General features: G+C 39.5%; 2 protein-coding genes across 3 annotated transcripts; both read right to left on the bottom strand.

Moving 5' to 3' along the window:
- Positions 1-1,220: 1,220 nt before the first annotated feature.
- On the bottom strand, positions 1,221-4,617 carry LOC121243711 (ABC transporter I family member 1). 2 transcript variants are annotated; one of them, XM_041141848.1, is made up of 2 exons: positions 4,294-4,617; positions 1,221-2,230 (listed from the first exon to the last, which is right to left on the bottom strand). In XM_041141848.1, exon 2 carries the CDS (start codon positions 2,097-2,099, stop codon positions 1,410-1,412), a length of 690 nt encoding a protein of 229 aa, XP_040997782.1. In that variant the 5' UTR covers positions 2,100-2,230; positions 4,294-4,617; the 3' UTR covers positions 1,221-1,409. The 2 variants fall into 2 exon arrangements, with proteins under 2 accessions (XP_040997782.1, XP_040997783.1); XM_041141849.1 differs by lacking the exon at positions 4,294-4,617 and adding an exon at positions 3,036-4,240.
- A 776-nt stretch (positions 4,618-5,393) lies between these two features.
- LOC121243709 (FIP1[V]-like protein) lies at positions 5,394-22,979 on the bottom strand. The gene is given in 10 exon segments (XM_041141847.1): positions 5,394-6,459; positions 7,157-8,813; positions 15,629-15,978; positions 16,085-16,186; positions 16,559-16,699; positions 16,816-16,884; positions 16,960-17,086; positions 18,814-19,070; positions 22,008-22,129; positions 22,132-22,979. Coding segments are annotated over 10 exon segments (4,155 nt in total). The 5' UTR covers positions 22,898-22,979; the 3' UTR covers positions 5,394-5,895.
- Positions 22,980-25,415: the final 2,436 nt, after the last annotated feature.

Here is a 25,415-nt window from a genome sequence, read left to right as displayed (position 1 = left end):
GTGCCGTCCGTTATTTTTCCCAGTTTTCTCGGTAGCCAAACAAGAAACAAAGAAAAAAAGTTTGAAATAAGAGCCAGATCTAGGAACATACGGTAAAAAAGGGGGGAAAAGAGAGACAGTGATGAGGGAAAAGAAGGCTCAGACTCTACATCCAAAACAAAAGAGTGCCGTCCGTTATTTTTCCCAGTTTTCTCAGTAGCCAAACAAGAAACAATGGAAAAAAAAAGTTTAAAATAGCAGAGCCAGATCTACGAATATACAGTAAAAAAAAAAGGGGGGAAAAGAGAGAGACAGAAAGGTGAAGGAGGCTCAGAATGGGCTCCGGATCAGGCAGAGGAAAGGGACACAATAACCATGGCTGCAACAAACAGTTGCCTCTGTGATACACTTCACAAAAATGGCCATCCGAGTCACCCCGCCATGGAAATCGAACCCCTTGCCTCTGACCTGAAGATTTCACACTCTTATACAACAATCCAACCATCGTCACAGCCTCATCACATCATATAGATATATATATATATATATATACACACACAGACACACACACACATCTGAGAGAGAGAGAGAGAGAGAGAGAGTTAAGGCCTCGTTTGGATATTGAGATTAGAAGAAGAATCAGCTTTGATTCAGAGAGAGAGAGAGAGAGAGAGAGTTTTTGTTTTCTTTTTTTTTTTTCTTTTTCCTGGCGTAAGAAGTGGACGGTGAAAGGGTCGACGAAATCATCGGCAGCAGAGAGAGGGCATCCACTAGACCGAACCCCCTCTGCGCCTCATTCTCCAAAACGAGTGTGAAAGGAGCCCTCTTGGCTAGTTGGGGACTCGACTCGTATTTATAGCGTCAAAGGGCCATTTTGGTCATACGACTTGCTGCTGGTGGTGTGATGGGGGAAAAGATGGAGGGCATTTTGGGTCTACTGCTGATAGCACCAACGAACATTAATAATGTGGAGTTTGATAGATTTGGAGCATAAATAATGTTGAAGGCTTATATACATGGGATGTTTTAAGTGCTTCCTAATTAAAATTGCACACCAATATCAAGTTCAATATCAGTTACAATGCATTGCATTCATATAATTTTTTTTTTTTTTATACATGGAAGGAGGGATTCGATTCTTACCAACACCAGAAACTAGATGTTGTCAAGAAACCAAGGTGTTACCAATTGGTCCAAATTGTCGCATTCATATCACTTTAAATGCGAAGAAAACAGTTGAGTTGGTCCCATTGAGGCTATTTTATTCGTAATATGAAAAAACAAAAAAAAGATTAGGAACTCAACTTAATGCTGGTACAGACCCCCACTTCTAATACAGTTCTCAGGCTTTGCAAAGGTACAAACTACAAAGCAACTGCATGGTGTCTTCTCGGGGTTTATGTGAAAACAATAATATTAGTAATGGGATGCTATAGGAGGTCTGTCCGATCAAGCATATCTACGAATGTCATCTTTCTTGGAAACCTTGGTGGCAGCCTCAGAAACATGGCGTCTTCAATTTGAATAGGGAGATGTGTTGCCACAATCACAATCCCACCCTTCTTCCTGTGCTCGGCAATGATATACTCAAGTAACTTCACCCCTTCTTCATCTAATGCAACTGAAGGCTCATCAAGCAACCAAATTGGCCGATCCATTGCCAGCAACCTTGCAAGTTGCAGCCTTTTCCGCTGGCCCATTGACAGCATTCTTGCCTTGTCCTTTGCCAACCGTCCAAGACCCATCAGCTCCAGCGCAGGCATAGACTTCCCCTGCTTGCCCTCAAGAACCTCGAACCACTGGACATTGTCCAAGACTGTAAACTTCTCTCTGATGGCATCTTTCAGGGAGAGCCAATTGAGCTGAAGCTTGTACTGGTGAAATACTCCTGACTCTGTAATGTCATGACCGTTCCACAGGATCTCACCTGCAGAAGGCCGAGAAAATCCAGCCAGCATGCGGAGGAAAGTAGTCTTCCCTGAGCCATTGGCACCTGTTAGCACAAGCGCCCCACCATCATGAATGGAGACATTTACATGTCGCAAGATTTGCTGGGCATTCCTCATACAAGAGACCTTATTAAGTAGAAGACGAGGCAGTGGTGGTCTTCTGAGAGACATTGAGGTCAATCGGAAACAGAAATGACTGCTTTTGATGGTAAGATTTCAATAACAGGGAGGACTCTTTCAAGTGTTTACTATCTGCTAGTGATGCAGCAAACAAAACCGAGTCTCATTGCTCAAGACAAGTCCTGTCATGAAGGATATAATAAATTGCATAAACCACTAAAGCCAAATGTAGGATCATTTCGAGATAACGAAAAAAGAAATAATTGAAAATCGAAAATCAGTGCAGTTAAAATACGAAGGCATACAAGAGCTTATAACAGTGAAGAACCTCATTTTTTTCTCAAATTGGGAGGGATTCTTCAAATATGAACAGAGCTTATGATTTAAGGGCTTGGTCTAGGATCCAAACGATGGTACTGGTAAAGCAGCCAACCAAAATACCTCAACAAGACAGACATGGGAGACTGCCAATTGCATTTATATTTTTTATCTCAATATTAATCTGAAGTGATATCAGAACGAATTTGAGTAACTAAATCAACAATTATACAAAGAATATAAGAACTAATGCTTTCAAGTTAAAAACACAAACTTGAAACAATTATCGCAAGAAAGCCATAGCCATGTCAAAAGGGAAACACGACCAAGCCAGTGATGAAAAAGTGCAGTACAATTTGACGAACAGTTGGCGCGTGTACACTAGGCCTACATAATTTGCTTCAAACAAGCAGACTGCAGACATCAGCAAAAGCACATGGACTTCAAAGTTTAGGTGTCCCTATCGAGCATTCTAAATGTCTAATGGCATCAAAACCTTGGAACATAAAACTTAGGAGTTAGGACAAACATAAATGAAGGAACTTTGCTTCTATATTTAAATAAGAACTGTAACCAGCAACAGCACAAGACTGTTTTTACCGAAACCGAGCAAAAGCATAACATCAGAAAATACCCAGAATACGAATAATCCCAGGTTGACTAACTCACCAGAGTCAAAGGTCGGGTTTTGCTTTGTATGGTTCCAGACTCTGACTGTGCTGTTTAATAGAAGCAGCTTGCTTCGCTTGTAGAGTTTAGTATATAATATACACATCATATAGCTTCTCAAAAGACCCACACATGTTAAAAGGCTTTTTTTTTTTTTTTTTTTGAAAAAAAATATTAGAATCCTCTCAAAATAACTTAAGGGTAAAAATTTTACATTCCTCTTTATAGAGAATCTTTAATTCTTTATTTTATTTTATAAATTATATGCAATAATATTATAATCTAGATTATTTAATTGAAAATAATTTTCAAGGTCTTAAGATCTCATAATTACCTTATTTATTTACTTAACATATAGACTTAAATCATTTCATATGTCAAAATTTTGTGGCAAGGTTGAAGGAGTGGTTTTATTTTATTTTATTTTGGTGCAAAAATCAAAGTTTTAAATTCAGTTCCTGTGACCGTCCTAGTTAAGGCACTGTAATAGAATATTTCGGTACTGGTACGTTTCAATGTACCATTTCGGGATAGACGTTAGATGAATAAATTATATATATAACAACTATATTCCAAAATAAAACCAATACAAGTCTTAAAAGCAATAAACTTAATAATACTTCTCAATAGTCAATAGGCTCATGGGCTCAGTTTTGACCTGTCTGTCTTTCCTAAAATCGTTTCAGAATCCACCTGCCTGAGGTAATGGTTGGAAAATCTGCCCATTACCCTTACAGGTGCAGTACACGCACATAGTTTTCTTTAGTCCATGAAAGTGATTAGTTTTTCTCAAGGAAATGTTATGGATTTTGTGAGATGTTAACATATTTGCATCAAGTACTGAAAACTTGAAGAAACTGAATATTCTTACTTATTAAAAAATTAAGAGCATGAATTCCAAAGTAGCAAAGACGATAATGAAGTTGATTCTACATTTTTCACAAGAAGATGCCAGGGAAACACTTACTCAGTAATAGACTAATAGGTTAGTGAATGTTCTGTTTTATGCAATGATCCATCTCTGTTCAATTTCAGGATTTTCTTGCATACTTTGGAAGGTTATTGTTGTCAGAAACAAAAGAATTTTACATATGCAATTCAAAGAGCAAACACTTATCGTGAACACAAATATTAAGCGAAATTTGCCATTGGGGTTTATGGAATTTCACTGCAGGAATTATCATGCACATCAATCTCAAATTCTTAATACACAGAGCAAAAAGGGAATCTACAGCTAATAATCTAAATTATCTAATACCTGCAGTGACGTTAAAGGGGATCTACAGGATACGGCAGAGGAACGGCAGAGTCCAAGACACAAGCTGCGGCGGAAGTGGCGTCGTCGCTTAGACGACGGAGGGAGCTGCGAGTCAGGATTCACGATGGCGTGGAGCAAGTGAGCAACACGAGGGAGCTGCGACTTGCGAGCCTGCGACGTTGTGGAAGTGGCGTCGTCACGTATACGCCGGTCGTCGGGGTGTGGAGATCGGTGAAGGGGGAGAAATCAGAAACCTAGGGCTGTTTCTGTTTTTGTTTCTGTTTCTGAGAAACTCATTCGGAAAGGGAAGGGGGGGAAATCAGAAGAGAAATCGGCGGGGGTAATAATTACAAAATAATTACAAAAAAAGGGCGTTAGATTTTGGAGTTTTGCTGCTTATCATTTTTATACATTATATATTATACTTATTATTTTTTTTTTTTGATTTTATTGTTTCTAAATTAATTAAATTATCACTCATCATTTATACAACATATATTTGATAAGAAAAAAAAATATAAAAAAATTAAAAATTATATATAGTATAAAGATGAGGAATATATTTTTTTAAAATTTTCAGATCGAAACGGTCATGCCGGAACGCATCAAAACGATCGGAATTGAATCCGATACAAAATATTCAGCCATATCGTTTCGGTTACTCTTCCGAAACGGCAAATTTTGACCCTTCTGGCCGAAACAGTTTTCAAAACTTTGGCAGAAATTACAGTGAAATCTGAACTGTAGTTAACCGTCCAACCTACACGAGTATAAGGAACCTTAATGAGTTTTCATGCATTATTTGGCAAAGAAATGATAAAAGTCAGTACACTAGATGAAGTTCCTCCATGGTTTATGTCATGCCATGGCCAATCAACTCTTGGGATTTCTACTCTCGAGTAATTGATTATGGATGAAAAAAATCCCTTTTTGTTCTGGTGGTGACTGTGGAAAAATCCCCACCTCAGTATTGCTCTATACTCAAAAGGGAGAGAGGTTCATCTCATTGGAGAAACTCAGAAGATGTGACTAAAGTCATTCATTTTTCTTGTTTCTTTTGGTTTCAAATTTGGGATTTGTTTTTCTTTTTACCTCACTTGTTCTTCAAGTACAAAAGGCAATTCTACTTTCAGGCTTCTGGCCCCCATAAAGGTCAAAAAAATAAACCAAAGATACAGAATACAGAGATAAAACTAAAACTGCTGCTCTTGTGCGCATAGCTCTTTTCTTCAACCATTTGTGGAACAAGTCAACATTGCCAGCCGAGCCTCCTAGATCACGGGCTTCCCCACAGATCAGATTTGCCGCCTCCGGCAACCCAGATTAATTCGGAGTCATATGCTTAAGAATTAACGACCAGTTTAATGGTACTTTCACCAGTATTTACACATGATATTAGAAGTATAGGGTGGCATCATGGTTACAAGATGATATAACTATTGCAGTGGTACATGGCTATCTCCAAAACCCTACAGAAACCATTCATAAAATATGGTATGATCGGATCAGCTGGGTTCCAGAATTAAAAGAATAAGGCCAAGACTTCCCTCAATGCTGCAGGAGCAATTCAGCAAAAATAGTGCAGGCCTCTGGATTTCAAATTTAGTTACTTATCCATCTTCTTTTTCGAGGTGGCCGCTCTGGTTTGATCTCGGCATCTGCAGGAGCCTCACTCTTGGAAGAAGGCAATGCTTCACTCTCCATCTTCTTAATTGTCAAGGCTTCTTTCTCACTTGGCATTGGAAGCTTGAACCGCTCGCTTCGCTTTTTCAACTTCTCCACTGTATCCAGGTGCCTATCCTCCAAAGGTTTTGTGTCAACATCTTTGCTTTCCAGATCAGAAGCATCTTTCTCTTCGGCCAATGGTTGTTGACTATCAGCAGCCTCAACCATCTTAGCAGATTCATCTGGAAGTTTGCCGGCTTCAAAAGATGCACCATTGTTCTTCCTATCAATCTCCTTCAATTTTAAGGAAGATGATGACCTACTGTTGATGCTGTAATCCCTCTCCACATGGCTAGTCCAACGTTCCAACTTGGAGCGCCCTCTTTTTGAATCATGTTGTTCATCTTCCGATGAAGCATCTTCCCTATGTTTTCTGGACACACGACGGCTCACTGGGATCTCATGCTGACCATTTCCTGGATAACTGGAGCCTTTTAAGCCCTATATAAAGGCACAAGAAGAAAACTAAATTTTCAACACTTCCTACCAGGTTCGAGTGCACAAGCCAAGAAACATTAATAAGAAATGAGCGCAACCCCACAGGGAACTAAATAATCAACCAATAAGGGTAAAGTAATGAACCCGAAAAAAGGACACAACTCACTGATCCAAGCGAAGAGTATCCCAAATTCTCAGCCCAAACCCAGGTTAATCAATGGAAATCATAGGAAATGCAATCTGACCAAGAGGAGCAAAGCATTTTAAATATGTCTGTAAGCCTCAAGAATGAGAGAAGTAATCAGAATCTAATTCTAAGTCAGAAATTTACTCGAGCGACAAAAATGGTGTCAACAATCTCCTCCTTGAGTCAGGTCTAAGAAAGAAGATTGTATGCGTCTTTGTCATTCCCTCCCTTTACATATTTAAAGCAAACACCTTTAATATTAGTCATTGCATTATCTATGACAAGTCATATATAAAAGATACCTATGTTTGAGGTTCTTGCTCCAATGAATTACTCATTAATTGTAAGCAAAACCGGGGCTTGAAATACTATGGAGGAAAAAAAGCTAACAACGTAGCCACTTTTGAAGCCTTTGGAAATGGCCTCTTGATTCACAATGATTGACATTAAGACTTCGTCCAACCCAACTATTCCAACAGGGAAAAAAAAATTCTATATAAACATGCAACATACCGCCTGATTAATTTGACCACTATGGTCTTCTTGATTTCTCTTGGAAGAGCCTACAGCATTGTGATCACGACTGTCGGAGTCTTTCAACTTTCTTGTATTCTCCTTATGTTTCTTCTCATGTACTCTTTGGTTATCAGAAGCATTAACAGCACGATCATTACGAGAACTCGACCTATCCAGCCTAGATCTTCTTTCATCACTGTTAAATTGATTCCCACGAGGATAAACATCATCACGTCCCCTATGATGTGAACTTTCATCCTCAATTCTATCTTTTCTCTTGGACTGTTCACTGTGTCGCGCCGTGTCTTTGAATTGGTATTCTTTATCAAATCCTTTGTAATCCTCCTTTGCCCTAGCATGACTGGCTAATGTTTTGTCCTCTGGACCACGCCCACCCCTTACAGCAACCCGTCCTTCATCTCTTTCCCGCTTGGGCAGATAATCTTCATGAGTCTGTTTCAGCCTATGCCACTCATCCCTCTCTCTCTGCCTTTCAACCCTTTCTCTCTGCAACCAGATCTCATCTTTGTGCCTTACAGAGCGGTGATCATCAAGATTATCTCTAAGTCTTAGTTGGTCTTCTCTCTTTCGCGGGTCCAAAACATCATCCCTTTCTCGCTTTCGGCGGCTGGTGGTTTCCCTGTGGCCATGCAAGATTTCTTCTTTGTTGCCATGGTCCCTCTTCAGATATTCCTCATCTTTCCTTCTCTTGCTATGGTAATCATCTACATTTTCATACTTACTCTTCAGACCATCATCTCTTTCCCTATGGCGTGAACCTGCCTCCTTATCATACTGAACCCTATAGCTGCCATTATCTAACTGTTTTCTTGAATGTAGATATTCATCTTTGTCGCTCCTCTCACCATCTCGAACCTTACTCCGTTGTCTGGATCCCATTTCATCACCACGCTCCCTCTTCCTTGTGTCTTCATTTCTAATCCTTCTGATATAAGGATCATCATCTCTGCGTGACCAGGGTCCATCAAGATTGTCCTCCTTTCCCCTATTAAACCCATCAGTTTTCATATGCAATTGATGACCTGAGCTAGAATCCCAGTCCCTATAGGAGTACTCTCCCATTCCTTTTACTCCCATGGGATTTCTTTCTATCTCTTGTCTTCCATCACGATTCTTTCTTCGGTGTCCTGGTTCATTTTCATCAGGGTGCCTTTTCACAGAACCAACACGTGCTGAACGTCCTTGAATGACTTCCTCCTCAGCCCCATCCCGCCACTTCTGATAGTCCCTGCTGCTTCCTGATCTTGTTTTGCTGTTTTCACTACTTCTTGCAGCCTTTGAGTCCTCTCCCTCATCAAATTCTGGGAGCAGAGGTTGTTCAACTCGAGAACTCAGTTTCTTTACAACTCCATCTTTAAGGCTGTCATCTGTGCCTATCGAATTAGTCATTTCATCCTTTTCCATTTCAGGGCTTCCGTCAGCAAGCACACGCTCATCATGCCCAACATTTTTAGGCTCAATGCTCAACTCCCTGGCATCCCTAAATGTGTCAGGAGATGATAATTGCGAACTGTGTTTGCCATCCATGCTATCAACCGATTCTTCCTTCTTATTATCCTGAAATTTCCCGTCACGTGTACTTCGACTGGGAGTCATGTGAGGGGATTGATCAAGTTCTCTGCCCTGTGTCTGCCTGTATTTAAAAGCAGTGGGTTATACACATTTGACGAGTTCTGATGCAATCTTTTTTTTTTCCCACAAGTGCTGATGCAATGTTACAAGTTATAATAATTCCAGATCAGGCTATAAAGATCTAGTGAAGAGTTTTTTTAAAAAAAAAAAAGTAACAAGGAAATCCGTAGAAAATACAACATAACCTCCGTGTATGGCAGTATATTATAGCCAACAATTATGAAGTCCAGCTAAATGGTTGAAAGCCGGTAACAACTTAGACAAACAAACCACACTATCATAAGCCATACATGATAAATGCCAAAATGCAAAAAAATATAGGGCCAATGAAAGCCGGTAACAACTTAGACAAACAAACCACACTATCATAAGCCATACATGATAAATTCCATAATGCAAAAAAATATAGGGCCAATTGAAAAGCTTTAAAGGGAAATACAGACATATTTCTTTTATTGGACAGATAAGCAGACTACTGCTGAGATCAGATTTATAATATGTGTGTGTGTGTGTATCAACTCTATATTATAAACGAGATCTTCTTGAATCATACCATCAAGCTTCTCTAATCTACAAGAGATGATAGATTATTTTGCTTGTACATGCATTCATATGTTCAGACCATGATGCCCTCAGCTTGTGTATAATGATGAGCATTCATTAGAGAGACTGGTCTGTAAAACCTAAAAATAAAAACACAAACACAAGGGAAATGAAGATTTCAAAGCCAATCCCTGTAGTTGCAGTTAAGGATTAGTCGCATCAAGGTGGACTTGTCTCCCCAATTTTTTTTTAATCAGTAAAGAAGAATATTATTGATGAGAAAAGTACGCATAGCCCAAGTACAAGGGACCCTAAATTGAAGGAATGTACTAGAACATAAAAGTATCATATTGGTAAGATTAACGGATAGCTTTTATAATTATTATTATTATTTTTTTGATAAGTAATCAAGAAGTTTTATTCATATTAATAGGCAAAGCCCAAGTATATAGGAAGTATACATGTGAAATACCTATCTATAATGTACAACAGAAAGAAGAAAGTCATGGACATTGAGTCCATTACAAACAATAGCCCCCACCCAAGAAAACAAAGTTTTAAAGAAAAAACGTTTGAGCTCCTCCATTGTTCTCTCTTGGTTTTTGAAGCTTCTATCATTTCGCTCCCGCCAAATACACCAACACATACATTTAGGGACCATTTTCCATATTGCTGCAACTTGTGTGTTTCCACGAAGACCTCTCCAGCATGCTAAAAAATCCACCAATCAACCGGGCATAACCCATGATAAACCAAGTCCTGTAAAAAAATCAGCCCACAAGGTCCTGGCCACCTCACAGTGTAGAAACAAATGATCAACAGATTCGCCATCTTTCTTGCACATATAACACCAGTCTAATACCACTAGTCGACGTTTCCTTAGATTATTCATGGTAAGAATTTTGTCCAAAACTGCTGTCCAAACAAAAAAAGCTGCTTTTGAAGGGGCTTTGGTCTGCCATATGCTCTTCCATGGGAATGAGAGCCTGCCCTGATTTGATAAAACTCTGTGAAATGAATGGACCGTGAATCTACCTTTTTTAGAAGGGCTCCAAAGCATCCTATCCATCATACCCTCTGTCAAACGTACTGAATACAAAGCCGCATAGAATTCTGAAATGACCTCCATCTCCCAATCATGGGCTGCCCTAATGAAATCCATGTTCCATTGAGGGGAGCCATTAGAAAAGGTCAAAATGTCTGCTATCGCTGCATCCTTTACTCGTGCTAACTCAAAAATGGCGGGGAAAGTGTCTTTAAGACAGCGTTCACCACACCATTTATCATACCAAAATCTGACGCGAGAGCCATCGCCCACCCCAATATGTATATGTCTCCTGAAAATCTCCCAACCCTTCCTAATGTTTTTCCACAACCCTACCCCATATGAACCCCGTACCTCTTTCGAGCACCAACCGCCCCATGCTTCCCCAACTTGTGCATCAATGACCAACTTCCACAAAGCCCCCCTTTCTTGTTGGTACCGCCACAACCATTTACCCAATAAAACCTGATTGAATATAGTCAAGTTATGAATACCCAATCCACCCCCAGAAACTGGAGTACATACCATGTTCCAATTGACCAGATGGAACTTGAACTCGTCCCCCAAACCACTCCATAAGAAATCACGTTGTAGCTTCCCAATATGGTTGACAATCTTTGCTGGGAGTGGAAATAGAGACAAAAAGTAGGTGGGGAGATTAGAGAGAGTACTTTTGATCAATGTAAGCCTGCCACCTTTGGATAAATACAACCTCTTCCAAGATGCCAGCCTACGCTCCACCTTTTCAACCACAGGATTCCAAATCTGCTTTGATTTGAAGGAGGCACCCAATGGTAGTCCAAGATACTGAAGAGGTAAAGAGGATACCTTACATCCCAAAAGAGAGGCTAGAGTTGCCACTTCAGGAACATTCCCCACCGGCACCATCTCAAACTTTGACAAGTTAACTTTCCAGCCCGAAACCACTTCGAAGCAAAGAAGTAGGGCCCTCAAAGATTGGATATTTTCCAGATTTGCTTCACAGAATATAAGAGTATCATCAGCAAACAGCAAATGAGAAATATCAAGAGAGTCGAAATTACCATTCCCCACCGAGAACCCATGAAGAAAACCACCTTCCTCAAGCCCTACAATCATCTTACTGAGGACTTCCATGACAAATAAGAATAGTAATGGAGATAGCGGATCTCCCTGTCTCAACCCACAAGAGGAATCAAAGAAGCCCGCTGGAGAACCATTCACCAAAATAGAGAATTTTACTGTTGAGATACAAAACTCTATCCATTTCATCAATCTCTCTCCAAAACCGCATCTTGCAAGTAAATAGAGCAGAAATTTCCAGTTAACATGATCATAGGCTTTTTCCATGTCTAATTTGCAGATTAACCCAGGTTCCCGAGATTTGAGGCGTCCATCCAAAACTTCATTTGCAATTAGAACCGAGTCTAGAATCTGTCTACCTTTGACAAATGCGTTTTGTGGCTTGGAACCGAGTCTAGAATCTGTCTACCTTTGACAAATGCATTTTGTGGCTTGGAAATTAACTTTTCCATCACCGTACTTAGTCGATTTGCTAGCACTTTGGAGAGAATCTTATAAACTCCTGTCACAAGGCTAATAGGACGATAATCACGCACATCCACTGACCCCACCTTTTTTGGTATGAGTGCTAAGAAGGTGGCATTGAGGCTTCTTTCGAAACTAACATAATCATGAAACTCTCGAAAGACCCGCATAAGATCACCCTTGATCACCTCCCAACAGGTTTGAAAGACACCCATAGTAAAACCATCAGGGCCTGGAGCCTTATCACTAGCCATACCACGGACAACTTTGCGTACTTCTTCTTCTTCAAAAGGCCTCTCCATCCACCCTGCACACTGTTCATCTAAGACTGAGAATGTCAACCCATCTACTAACGGTCTCCAAGATCGTTGTTCGGATAGAAGATGTTCATAATACTGTACCAAGTGCTCCTCAATACTTGGTTGATCCGAGAAAACTACACCATCAATCATCAAAGTATCTATAGCATTGATCCTCCGACGCGAATTAGCCACCCTATGAAAGAACTTTGTACATCTATCTCCCTCCTTCAGCCATAGAGCCCTGGATTTCTGTCTCCAAGAAGTCTCTTCCATTAGTAACACTCGTTCAAGATCTATAGCTACCTGACTCTTGTGAATTTTTTCAGTTTCATTAAGAATTCTTGCCTCCTCCTCTCCCTCTAGGCCCTGTAATTCCTCCATAAGGGAGTGTCGTTGTGATACAATATCGCCAAACACTTGTTCATTCCATAATTTCAGATCATGTTTCAGAGCTTTTAGTTTCCTTGCCAGAACATAGCTTGGAGATCCTTGGAACTCATACGAAGACCGCCATAGACTGACCCTATCTACAAAACCATCAAATTTAAGCCACATATTTTCAAATTTGAAATATCTTCTACCCCCTTGGATGCCTCCACAGTCCAAAAGGATAGGGAAGTGATCAGAACCAACTCTCGGTAAGTGTCTTTGAATTACATCCGGAAAGTGTGATTCCCATTCTGAAGTTACCAAAAATCTATCGATTCTCGACCAAGAAGGGCGATCTCGAGTATTGGACCAAGTATATAAACCTCCCATTAGTGGAATATCCATAAGCTCCTGTTCTAAAATAAAATCAGAGAATTCCCTCATAGCAGGAGTTATGTGAGATGTACCTGATCGTTCACTTGGGAAGCAAGACACATTGAAGTCTCCCCCTATACAACTTGGAACATCCCACCAACTAATGATTCCAGCCAACTCTTCCCACAATAAACTTCTTTCTGAATCAACATTAGGACCGTATACACTTGCAAATGCCCAACGAAACCCATCTTCTACATTTACAAAGGAGCACGCCACAATGAATTCACCCATATATTCCTCTACTCTTTCCACCACTCTTTTATCGAACATGATAAGAACACCACCTAAAGCACCTTTAGAAGGTAGATACGACCACCCAACATGCTGCCCTCTCCACAAATTACGAATTATTTGTCTTGTAATTAGTTCTAGTTTGGTTTCTTGCAAACAAATGATATCCCCTTGCCATTGTCGGAATAAGTTTCTGACTAGTAGTTGTCTGGCCTGCTCATTCAACCCCCTTACATTCCAAGATATAATTTTTGGCTTCATCATAAAACCATTGATGCCCTTCCCTTTCCACGCTCCCGAGAAGAACTTCGCTCCCCTCCCTCATCGTTCATATCCCACATAAGCCTCTTGAGTTCTTTATCTCTTTTTTTTCCCAAAGCCTGTGAGGAACCAGCTTTAGTTGGTGTATTTGCAGCTTCAACAGCTGTGAGTAATGCCAAAAATTCATCATCAAAACCCACACATGTAACAATCTGTTTAATTTCCATGGCTTTTTGGATTGCCCAACCTGAGACCCTAGGATGAAAAGAATTCAGTGGAATGGGTTCAATCCCCTCTGCAGGGCACTTGCCCCTCTCCACTCCATCTATAGACTCACAAACAACCAGAATACCTTCCATTGCACTATCCTTTGGATTACCCAAACTACCAACACTGTGATGGTCCTCCAACGTGTGTTTCACGGCAACTGAAGAAGGTTCCATAGCCATACACAATAACTGTGCAGTTGAAGGTGACAAGGATGGCCCAGACAACACCTCCGTCGAGTTCTGTGATTTTTCAGAGTGTTTCGACCCACCCAACAGCTCATCCAACCTTTCCTCTGTGACCTCTTGCGGAATAGCAGCTTCCATGGACACCGGCGACGACATTAGCGTCATCGAAATGGCTAGAGGCAGCCCAGAGGGGACCATCGCACCCTTTTGTCCCAACCCACAAGACCCTGCTCCTTCCGATGAGAAAACAGTGGCCTCCTCAGAAGTTGCGAGCTGGATCGTAGCTTCTACAAGCGCCGGCGACGGCGTAAATGCCGTCGTGATGAGTGGCGGCACTCCAAGGTGGTCCATCGCACCCTTCTGTGCCACCCCGCGAGACGAAGAAGCTCCCAATGACATATCCCTCTGAAACACACCTTCCTCCGTAATCGAGAATATTTCCGGCACTATTATACCGCCGCAGTTATCGCCGGAAACATTCCCTAAGGGTGACGGCGCCGACGTTGTTGACGGCCCAATGACTTCTGATCCAGTGGCTTTCGGGCCTTTCACAGGAGAAAGCCCACCCCAGTGGCTTTCGACTCAGAGGCTTTCGGACCCTTCACGGGTGAAGGCCCAGCCCTCTTGAGGAGCCATCTCCACTTGGGTTGGGTCTGGTTAGACCGGCCCAGGCCAATCTTGGCTTTCAGCCTTAACCAAGCACCCTGATGACCCAAGCCCACTCCTAGGCATAGGTCCACATTTCCTGCCAGCGCTTCAAAAGCCTTCTTCAAATTACTGAGTTCACCCTTCACATCTGTCAATTCCTGTTTTATCTCAAAAAGAATCCTCTGATCTTCCATTTCCAACGTACAGGAGCTTGACATAACAGCTCCAACTGCCCGAGAGCACTCCCCTGCACCCCTCCTTGTCCTTTTCACCAAATTGAAAAGCCACCTTCTGACATGTATTGCCATGAGCCATCACCCTGCCTTCTCTACCTCTACCAATAGCCTCAACGTAGGACCTGGCTTGCCCACCCACCTCTTTCCCCTTCCCCCCTTCCTGACCCACTGCCTGAGCCTTAGAGGAGCCTGAAAGCATGCGCTTCATATCCATGGACAGGTTCTTCCACCCTAGACCTTCCATTCCTGCCGGAAACACCAGCATTCCTCGACGGCCATGACCATCGTATTCAGTTACTTCCAGATAAAACCCAAAAGAGTTAACCCGCCGGTGAGCAACTAATACTAAGGAACCAGCTCAAAAAGTCTTATAAAACTCCTTACTTCCCTCTGCAAAATAGCACTCCTCCATAGTGTTTGCTAACCAGCGGGAGCAAGGAATACTTAAAAGACATCATCTTTGAAAACTTCCTACCTCTTTCAGTAATACGAAAACAGTTTCCCCCCTCTAGAGATAAGATGAATGTCTTATTTTCTACAAATAAGTGTTTTACAACACCTATCTTACCTTAGCACGATAACAAACACAAGGAAAAACTAATGAGAATATGATTCCCGGGAAGAATCACCAGAAAGCTCACACATGTTGAAAAACTGTACGGAGAGAAAACTGGCAATTCCGAAAAAAACAAATAAAGAATAATGAAGGCCTTTTTTATAATTAATATCACAGATTAAATCTTCCCAAGACTGTTTCATACCTTTCATCATAAGGGGTGCCAAGATTCTCACTAGGATAGGCAGAAGTCTGCCCCCTCGAACCAGAATGCTGGACTGGAGCTTCTGGAAGTAAAGATAATACCTGTTCCCCCTTAGGTAAGTTATCACGAACAGAATTCATGTGCGGAATTTTTTTTCTATCAACCTGATCTCTCTTTCTACCATTGTACACCTGTGGAAGACCATCATAATCCTCACTATCCACCTGCACAGCATCTTCTTCAGCTACATCACCTCCTCTAACATCCTCTCTTGATGGATCATTGACTGGTTGTTCTATGACACCATTTCCTGTGGAGGAATCATCATCTAAAGAGTCCTGCAAGACAATCTGTTCATCCAAAATTTCAGCTATCTACACCGCATATGCATTATAAAGTTTAGCATGCAACTACACCATTAGATCAGTGCAGTTTGAGGAAGGTTTTATTAAATACCTCAATAATTGCATCTGAATCGCGAATGCGAGGAGGTCGGGTGTCAATGGAGGGGAGACGCTCACCATAACCACCTTCCACCTGTATTGCTCTCCCAGTTGGCTGGTAGCCAAAAAAAAAGAGGAAAAAAACTCTGAGCCAGGAAACAGATATAGCAAGCAAAAGCAATATGCCTAGTAGCTAGAATTTTTATCTAAGTAGCTAAAAGAAAAATAAGGTGATAGATAGTTAAAGAGGCAAAGAAATGAAAAGGGCAATAAGAAAAATGAAAATCAGGATTAAATTAGTGGCAGAACATAATCATCTACAAGAATCATCATATAAATATTTTTTTTTTATAAGTAAGAAGATATTTTATTGATATAAAGATAGGCATAGCCCAAGTACACAGGAGGTATACATGTGATTACACCTATTTAGGAACTAGAAATGGTTACCATCCTATAAATATTAACAATAGACAGCTGTACATACTATAGGTGGGCGCACACGAGCACATCCCTTCGCTAAATCATTCTGTGTAATGTCCACCTTTCCAAGATTTGCATTTTCAGCTGAAACATCATGAACACCAGTGGCAGCTGCTAATTCTGGGGGTAAATCTGGATCATACTCCTGGGGGAATAAAACAAATAAAAGATTTTTCCTTAGTACCAGAACATGGGAATAGAAACCAAATATTCTATTGAAAACCACAATGAACTTTCTGAGATACATAAAGACCTCATTACCTGCTCTGTTCGCCCACTTTCATAAACCCGAATTTTGCTTTGCATGGTAGACTCCAGGCGGATTGGTTCCTTAACAATCAATATCTAGCAACTTAGATTCCATTTATATTGCTCAGCAGTATGATTAAATGTTAATTTAGTTACCAGTTGCTTGCAATAATCTTTCCAGCTCTCCTCATTCAAACCAAAGTTGAAGAAATCTGACGTATCAACTCCAGGATATTTCCATGGTTTCTCCTCAAAATTATCAATGTCAACATCAAATATAGTCCTGAAAATATTTGAGCAGCCCAATAAGCAAATCGTAGGAAAAATACTGAACGTTGAAATTCAATTACTTAGCAGGACCCTATAGCACTGAAATATAAAGGATATGGACTACATTCAAAATTGTGGAGAGAAGGAATCCTGTAACAAAAAAGATTAACACTTTTTCTCACACTGCCAAAACAAGATGGAGTTCATGTACCAGACAACTATGGCACTAGCAAAATTTTAAATGAACACCAAACTCCATCACTACATGATGATCATGACAATCTAGGAATGACCAAAGTTTTTTGCCCTTTTTTCCCCTTTTTCCTCTTCTGGCCAGTAAGATAAGTTGGTATCACAAAATTATAGCATACCCAGAAACCTAAAACCCGATTGCAATTTGCACTTGAAGGTTAAAGAGACTAAACTTTAGCACCATCTATAAGTTGTTTCTTTAACTCACTCATAAGATTTTGGAACACCTATTGCAGATTGTATGAAATATAATATTTAGAAGAACATATCTGCTTAAAAGGATGTAGACAACAGACTAAAATCTGCAGCAGGAGGTAGTGCCTATGTGAGCTAGTGAAGAAAAAATAACGCCTACAGTCTATCTTCCTTATTCACTTGAAAACATAGATGGCTGCTGAAACCAAAAAAGAGTGTTGCCATGCCACAAAGAAAGAGCCACCTCTGAGGTTAGCTGAGATACAAGCATGACACTGTAAAACAGCAAAAGTACATGTTTGAAATGGAGAAGTTGAGTAATCTTGACCTACAAGCATCAACGGTATCTAGATAAGATAAGAATGCAACTTCATAGTTGAACAAACACCAAGGCTATCAAGATAAGAATGCACAACATAAAGAACTAAACAACGGGATTAGAGCCTCAGAGACATTGTTTTGGTGTCAACCAACCTCCACCTCAAGATTAAGAACTCCACATTACACCCCCAAAGTTCATGCTACAACTGTCTTCATAATGCCCTCGACAGACTCACCACTGCGAAGGACAGGACTAAAAACAGGGTATAGGATAAATAGACATATCCTTTAAGCTAATTTAAGGGTTCAAAAATGAAAATTAGTAATCACTCAAATGAAGTTTGTTGTTTCCTCCATTGTTTCAGCAGAAGTCTCAGCTGGTCATATGAAGAAGGAAATTGGGTCATCTTAAGGTTTTCCAGGGCATTGAGCGACAGGGGAGCAACTCCTTTCTCTACTATATCATTGCAAACGGATCCGATTTTTTTTGGCAACTTAGGAATAAATGGGATAAGCCAAAGTGAAAATCTCAAATATTGATGTGCATATTGACTAGCCAGAATTATGACAAGCAACACGCAAAAGTATACACATCTTGGAGACCCACCAAATAAAACATTGATTGGCTCAGGGAAAAAGAAAAAAAACAAATGTTCGAGATAATAGTCGATGTATTTCATATGCAATAGCCTGTATTGAGAAGATACATGCACTTGTGTTGAGAGGCAACAGTGGCATGCAGGTCAGAGGTGAACTTCATAAATTTGTAAACATTCCAACCACCAATCATGTGTACTAGGGTTTGGTCCTAGAAACTCCCAATCGAACCCAATGTTAATGAACCAACTCTAACCAAGGCCTTTCAGCTTTTAACATATCTAACAGCAATACAGACAACTGACAATTAAATGACCTATCATGAAAGTAAACAAGCAACCATCATACGCAACTATGGAACCAAACAAAAGTTACTTGTGAGAAGGAAGCGTGAAGTCCAGTCCACCCCCAAAACCTCTCCCTGCCATGTTGTTGCCCCAAGCAGGCAATCCAAAACCCGAATGTAAACCTTTTTGCATTGGAAGCGCATTTTTCATTCCTGTTGGTCTCCAGTCACCTCTGCTGCGACCAGGCATAGGACCCATGTTGACAAGCGGACGAACTTGACCTGGGGCTCCTCCAGGAGCAGAGGTAGCTGCTCCAAGCATTGGCGCTGCACCAGGTCGAACATACTGCATTTTAACAAAATGCAAATCATCAGGACTTGCATGGAAACACAAGGAAAACAAACAGGTATAAGCCAATAATTAAAAATATATATATTCTTTAACCATAAAAAAGAATAATTGCAGCTACAGAAAAATCTTCACTATATACAAACAAACAAGAAGTTTTGCAAGTGCAGTGTTCAAGGGAGTAAATTGTTGTGTTGTTTCTTATGTTGAAACGAGATACAAGCCCACCAGTAAAGAGAAAAGCAAGAGGGGGGCAATCAACCTTCCGACGCATTAATGTTTAAGTTTTCTCACAAGTTTATTTTTTGTTCAAGTCACGAACAAGACATAATTCTAAAAACTTGAAAATAGGAATCAAAACAACTTTTTTGTGACATGGAATCTGAACAAATGATAAAAACAAGATATAATAAACTCTTAAGAGGCCTATCGTGGTTAACCTTCTTCAACCCAAATGTAAAGGTAAAAGCCAATAACTATTGAGTTAAATTATTTTTCTTTTCTTATGGTACGAAAGAACATATGATAGAAATTCAGAAAAAAAAAAACCACCTTGAAATAACCATACCACCTAATGGGATTAACCACTCATCAAACCATAAATGGTAGCTGAAGAATATGAAGGAAACTTAATGATCCATTATTTTTTTTTATTGGCACCGGGTGTCCAGGAACAGCGTCCCGACTAATCCCGGGGGTGCACAAGCCCTCGGCAAGGAGTTTCCCGCAAGTGCACGTTGGGTAATTCAAGGGATAAATCCCCCAGTCCGATGGCCCTTAGAGATTGTTTGCACCCAAGGGGATTTGAACCTTAGACCTGGGGGAGCAATAGCATACCCCCAAGCCCAAGGTCTTTACCACTTGAGCCAACCCCTAGGGGTTTAATGATCCATTATAAAGAGGCTATATGACATATGAAGCACACATGCTTCATTATAAAAAGCAGGAGTTAATACAGAATAGTGACACTAGAAGCAATCTGAGAGCTGAAGTTTCCAAAACATTTCACTTGGTAGATCTTAGATCTCAAAAGGACTATCGAGGCATTGGACCCATACGCAAATAAAAGGATTGGGCTTCTGTTACCAGAATAATGCACCAGTAAGATGTACAACCCCAAAAGTCATAAGCATGCCTTGCAAACTAGAATCAGCTTAACTCTGCAAATGAAAGTAATGTGGAAACCCAAAATTTGTGCACAGGATGGTCGCTTGTGCTTGCCTTTAGCAATTAATTAATTTATTTTTATTTTTATTTTATCTTAGGATAATAACAACATAATTTTTGCAGTGGGTGGGTGGCAGCAGGGGGTGGTTTGTAGGGTGCAGTATATAAGATACTTTGTCACTTTTTTTCTGATCAGTTGATACTTTGTCCCTTTATTTTACATATAATGAAGTTGTGTGCTTTCTATTTGTAAATGTAGCATCTGGATTTTTCTTGCTCATAGAGGAAATAACATGGAAGTAAATAAACACCTCTAGCAATAACTGCTCCTCTTGACCACCCCAACAGTGGCAACACTGCTGTGAAAGATAAATGAAATAGATCGATTAAGACAAGCCCCATACATATTCATTGTGGTATAAACTACCCATGGATATCTGCTCACTCATGATTCCAAATTTTCAACAGCAAATATTTCTTCTTAGATGAAGATCATAAAAGCAACAACACCAATAATAATGAATAAACACGGGTACAAACAATGCCAAGCAGCCCAAGCTTGTGCAAAAAAATTCATAATGTTTAACCTCAGAGACTTCCCTACATATCAATTGCATTAGTCTAATGTAGCACCAATTCCATTTAGGAGTGGTTTGGATTCAGAGATGAGTTGAGATGGGTTGAGATGGTTTGTGAATAGTAGAATAAAAGTTGAATTATTTATTATATTTTGTGTGGGAATATGGGAAAGTTGTTTTGAGATTTGAAAAAGTTGAATTGTTTATTATATTTTGTGTGGGAATTTGGAAAAGTTATAATGATGAGATGAGATGAGTTGAAGTTTTGAATGCAAACGAGGTTTTAAAGGATTGCTCAAAGGAACGTGTTTGCCCTCATAACCGATCCCCTCCATTTTACTGAGAAGCTATTTAATGCAAAACATGGTGTATTTTGGTCCTTTCATTTGCTAACAGAATCGTTATGGAAATACGACGACCAAAACGCCCTCATTTTTTGCAACAAATGTCTGCACACAACTGAATGGTTAGATCTCCTTATAGTTAGTATAGAAATGGGCCCAAATCTTGCTGGACACCCGGTGCCAATCAAAGAAAAAAAATGGGCCCAAATCTGAATTCTAGGCACTGAAACAAACAGTGTGAAGAATGATACCTACACTGCACATAACTTTCCTACAGAATTAAACACAATATATATCTTATATATTGAGGATGTTTATCCCTCACACCAAAACCTGGGTTAGGTACTTATTATAAGGACGCGATTGGAAGGAAAAGAAACCCGTTCAAAGAGTGGAGAAAAGTACAACTCAAGTACACAGGGAGTATACAAGAGATCCAATCCTTCCGTAATATGCAGATCCCAACATTGAATCATGGCGTAAAATTTTTTAAACTAGATTGCGTTACCGGCCAGCTGGGAGCATCAAACCTTTGCTCCCAATAGAAATAAAATCTCAGCATACATTAAAAATTACCAAAGACTTACTAAGCCAACCAAGTTTCATTTCCATTACTCATAGTGTGGAGAAGAATACAACTTTTAAAGTGTGCACTTCTTTCTACTTTTTTCAAACACGATATACATACTATCCAAATCCAAAAGCATCAACTTGCCAACAATTCACCCTTTAAGAGAATTACAAGCCACAACCACACTCTAAATCTCATCAAATAAGGGCAAAACTCAGTCAACCCCATGTACAAAATTCCCCGGTTCTCAATAAACAACATATAACAAACTGACCTTAAACTGAGAATGAAATGGATGGTACCCATGATTGCTATACCCAATTTTGGGGGCCATGGTGGCACCCACGCCACCGCTAACCTTCCCCACCTCGCCCGTTTCCTTCCTCTCACCATCCTGGCGGCGGCCTGTGCTGCTTCATCGCCCCACTCCGGTGCCTCCGCATCCTGATTCAGCTCCCCGTCTGCCACAATAACAAGTGGGTCCCCGTCTTCGTCATCGTCATCGTCATCCTCCCCGCCAATTCCGCCTCTTTCCATTGCCATGGGCCCATGGTTGTTATCATTCAACACTATCTGCAAATCGTCCTCGCTATCACTGTCCCAATCGTTATCGCCACCCACATCTTCTCTTCTGGAAGCTTCTAGGTTCGCCGTTGTCGGGCCGGAGAGTCCTGGAATGATCGGATCGGAACCCGCATCATAAAGTCCAGCAGTAGCCTCCTCGATATCGAATTTTACGTCCTTGTCTGTCAGATCCTCAGTTCTGTCCCCTCCATAGTTCGCATCCTCAAGAGGATCCCTTCTCGGTAATTCCGCACCCCCTCTGTCCAAAACCCTAGACCCAGCAGCAAAATCCTCCTCTCTCACGTCGCCAGCTATCAAATTCTGAGAGGAATCGGCCACGGCAACGGGAGTGAGCTCACGCGTGGGCTCGATGGCGCGGGGAGCTAGGTTTTGGTCAGAGGGAAGATTTGGCGCAGCGGAATTCAAGCGAGGAGCTCCATAGACAATCTCTTCGTCGTCACTACCAGTCGGGCGATGGAGAGACGGCGGCGTATGGGACGCCAGGAGGGAATCTTGAGCTGCGGATGACGATGTTGATGTCGAAGCAAAAGGTCGGAGCACGTCCGTGTACAGATCTCCGAACTCGTCGTCATCTTCCATTAGAGAGAGGGCGATAGAGAGAGACCCTGGGGAGGGTTTTGAGGTTTGGGAGCGGAGGCGTGTGTGAAGGAATGTGTTGAAACTTATAACGCGGCGTTTTATGTTGTGTGTTGCCGTTTTCACAAACCACTGTATGCTTTCAATTTCCCTTTTTTTTTTTCTTTTTTTTTAGGACATTTAGATTTGAGAAAATATATTTATAATTGTGAATTATGCAATAGCTGCGTAATTATTTTGAAAAAAAATGAATAAAATATAAGATCCAGATGAATAAAAGGAAAAATACTAGTATGTCGTCTAAATTTGTCCATTCATTTGACCGTTATGTATTTTATTTTATTTTTTATTTTTTATTTTTTATTTTTTATTTTTTATTTTTTATTTTTTATTACGTAATAATTAAGAAAATGATTTTTTGTGTATTGGTACATTTTTTTATTTTTTAAAAATATTTAAATATATTAATAAAATGAAAAATATATATATATATAAATGAAAAAACAATTTTGTGCTAGTAGGCATCTAGCGATCAAAGCTGGGCAGCACTATCACGACTCTTAGATTTAGGTCTCGTTTGGATTTAGAAAATGTTTCATCTCATCTTATTTAATCATTACAACTTTTTCAAATTTCTACATAAAATATAATAAATAATTCAACTTTTTTAAATCCTAAAACAATAATAATATTAAAAAATAATATTTTAACAATATTTTTTTTCAACTTTTATCTTTTATCTAAAATCATCTCATCTTATCTCTGAATTCAAACCAACTATCATCCAATTTTTAAAGAATAAATTTATTTAGAAATTGATATACGTCTGGTAAAATATTTATAAAGTTTTACTGTATACAAATAAGTTTGCGTACCAATCTGCGTATTAATGTTGTTGTCTTCATATTCTAAATTCAAATCAGCACTGTTTTTAATAAAATTTATTTTCTGACCAATCATATTGAATGAATGCATGTACTAATGCACAAAATCGCTTACAATTAAATTTTTTCATATTTATATGATATAATTTAATATAAAAAAATAAATATATTATAAATCAAATCTTATTACATAAGTAATGTGAATGTGTGTTATGCATATCAGCCAACAACTAGAACTTGTTTGTAAATATGTGCAGTTAAATCATTCTAGTTGCATTACACATTAAAAAACATACATTATTATATCTTCATTTGTTCTCAGAGTTTGTTCTTTACCATTTAAATTGAAGGGGGATTCGCATTTTTCATTTACAAAACCACTTCATTTTTCTTTTCGCATTTCAAACTACATAACATTTCCACTTACCTATATTTTTCAACTTCTACTTTCAATTCAAAAATGATAATTAGCATATATTTCAATTCCATTTTTCTTAATAATCCAAAATGCAGTTTGAGAATTTTTATAATTCATGTTGCGAAATAGAAATATATGCCTTGGGAAGTGGGTGTATGGATTTTAAAGATATTTTATGAAAATATTTCTATTGGGGTGCACCTTTTGCATTCCCTTTTTGTATAAACTATTATACACCTTTAAAAAATTATAAATAAATAAATAAATTCACAAACTAACATGATTTCATATGATATGTTAAATTTATTTTATAATAAAAGTAATTTTACAATCTAACATATCACATCAAGTCACGTCAGTTTATGAATTTATTTTTATAGAATCTCTTTGTAATTAAAATATTTCTCTTCACATGAATAGTACACACTGACAGAGATGATGTTCAGTTTTTCCATTCCATAAATTATCAATTCTCATTGTGATACTAGCATTACAATTACTTTAATTGCATGTTCTAGTTGCAAGCAATTGGGTTAGAGAGTTACAAAGCAATAATAATTTAATTCTTTTAATATGAAGATTTTGGATATCTCTAGTAGTCACCAATTAGTCGGTTGACTTGAAGATATTGTCGATAGAACAAACACATAATTGTAAACATAACTAAATAAAGGATAATAGTAGACAACAACTGAGATTAAAAGATTTATATGGTTTAGCACTAAGATATATGCGTGTAAGGTTTTAAAATGCGAAACTCCACTTAAAAAATGTACCAATTACAAGCTCTCAACTTTTCATTTTCTTTCCATTACAACTAGAGTAGTTCTACAGCCTCGCTCGTTCATGCCGCTCTCAATTTTCGTTTGACGTGGCATGACACGTGTTTATTTTAATTATAAAAAAAAAGAAATAAAAAGAAAATGACATCCCATATTTCAGAATCTGAATCTCTGCTCCCCAACCTCGATAGCCTGCCCTACCCCTCATTTTCGTCATCTCATATGTTAGACAGGTCTGGCATTGACATCAAGTCCACGGCAAAGAAATCAATTTCCGACGTTCCAGCTGTCCTCCTCCATCATCCCACTGTTTATTTCAGAATCCGAAAACCTTTATGCTCACCAAACTCGACAGCCCCTCATTTCCGTCGCCTCCTCCTTCAGATAGGTCCGGCACCAGTGCTGTTTTCTAGCTATCCTGCGTCCAGGTGGATTTC

Source organism: Juglans microcarpa x Juglans regia, chromosome 8D (genome assembly GCF_004785595.1).
Source record: "Juglans microcarpa x Juglans regia isolate MS1-56 chromosome 8D, Jm3101_v1.0, whole genome shotgun sequence".
Lineage (NCBI taxonomy): Eukaryota > Viridiplantae > Streptophyta > Magnoliopsida > Fagales > Juglandaceae > Juglans > Juglans microcarpa x Juglans regia.
This window is presented reverse-complemented; position numbering and strand designations above follow the sequence as displayed.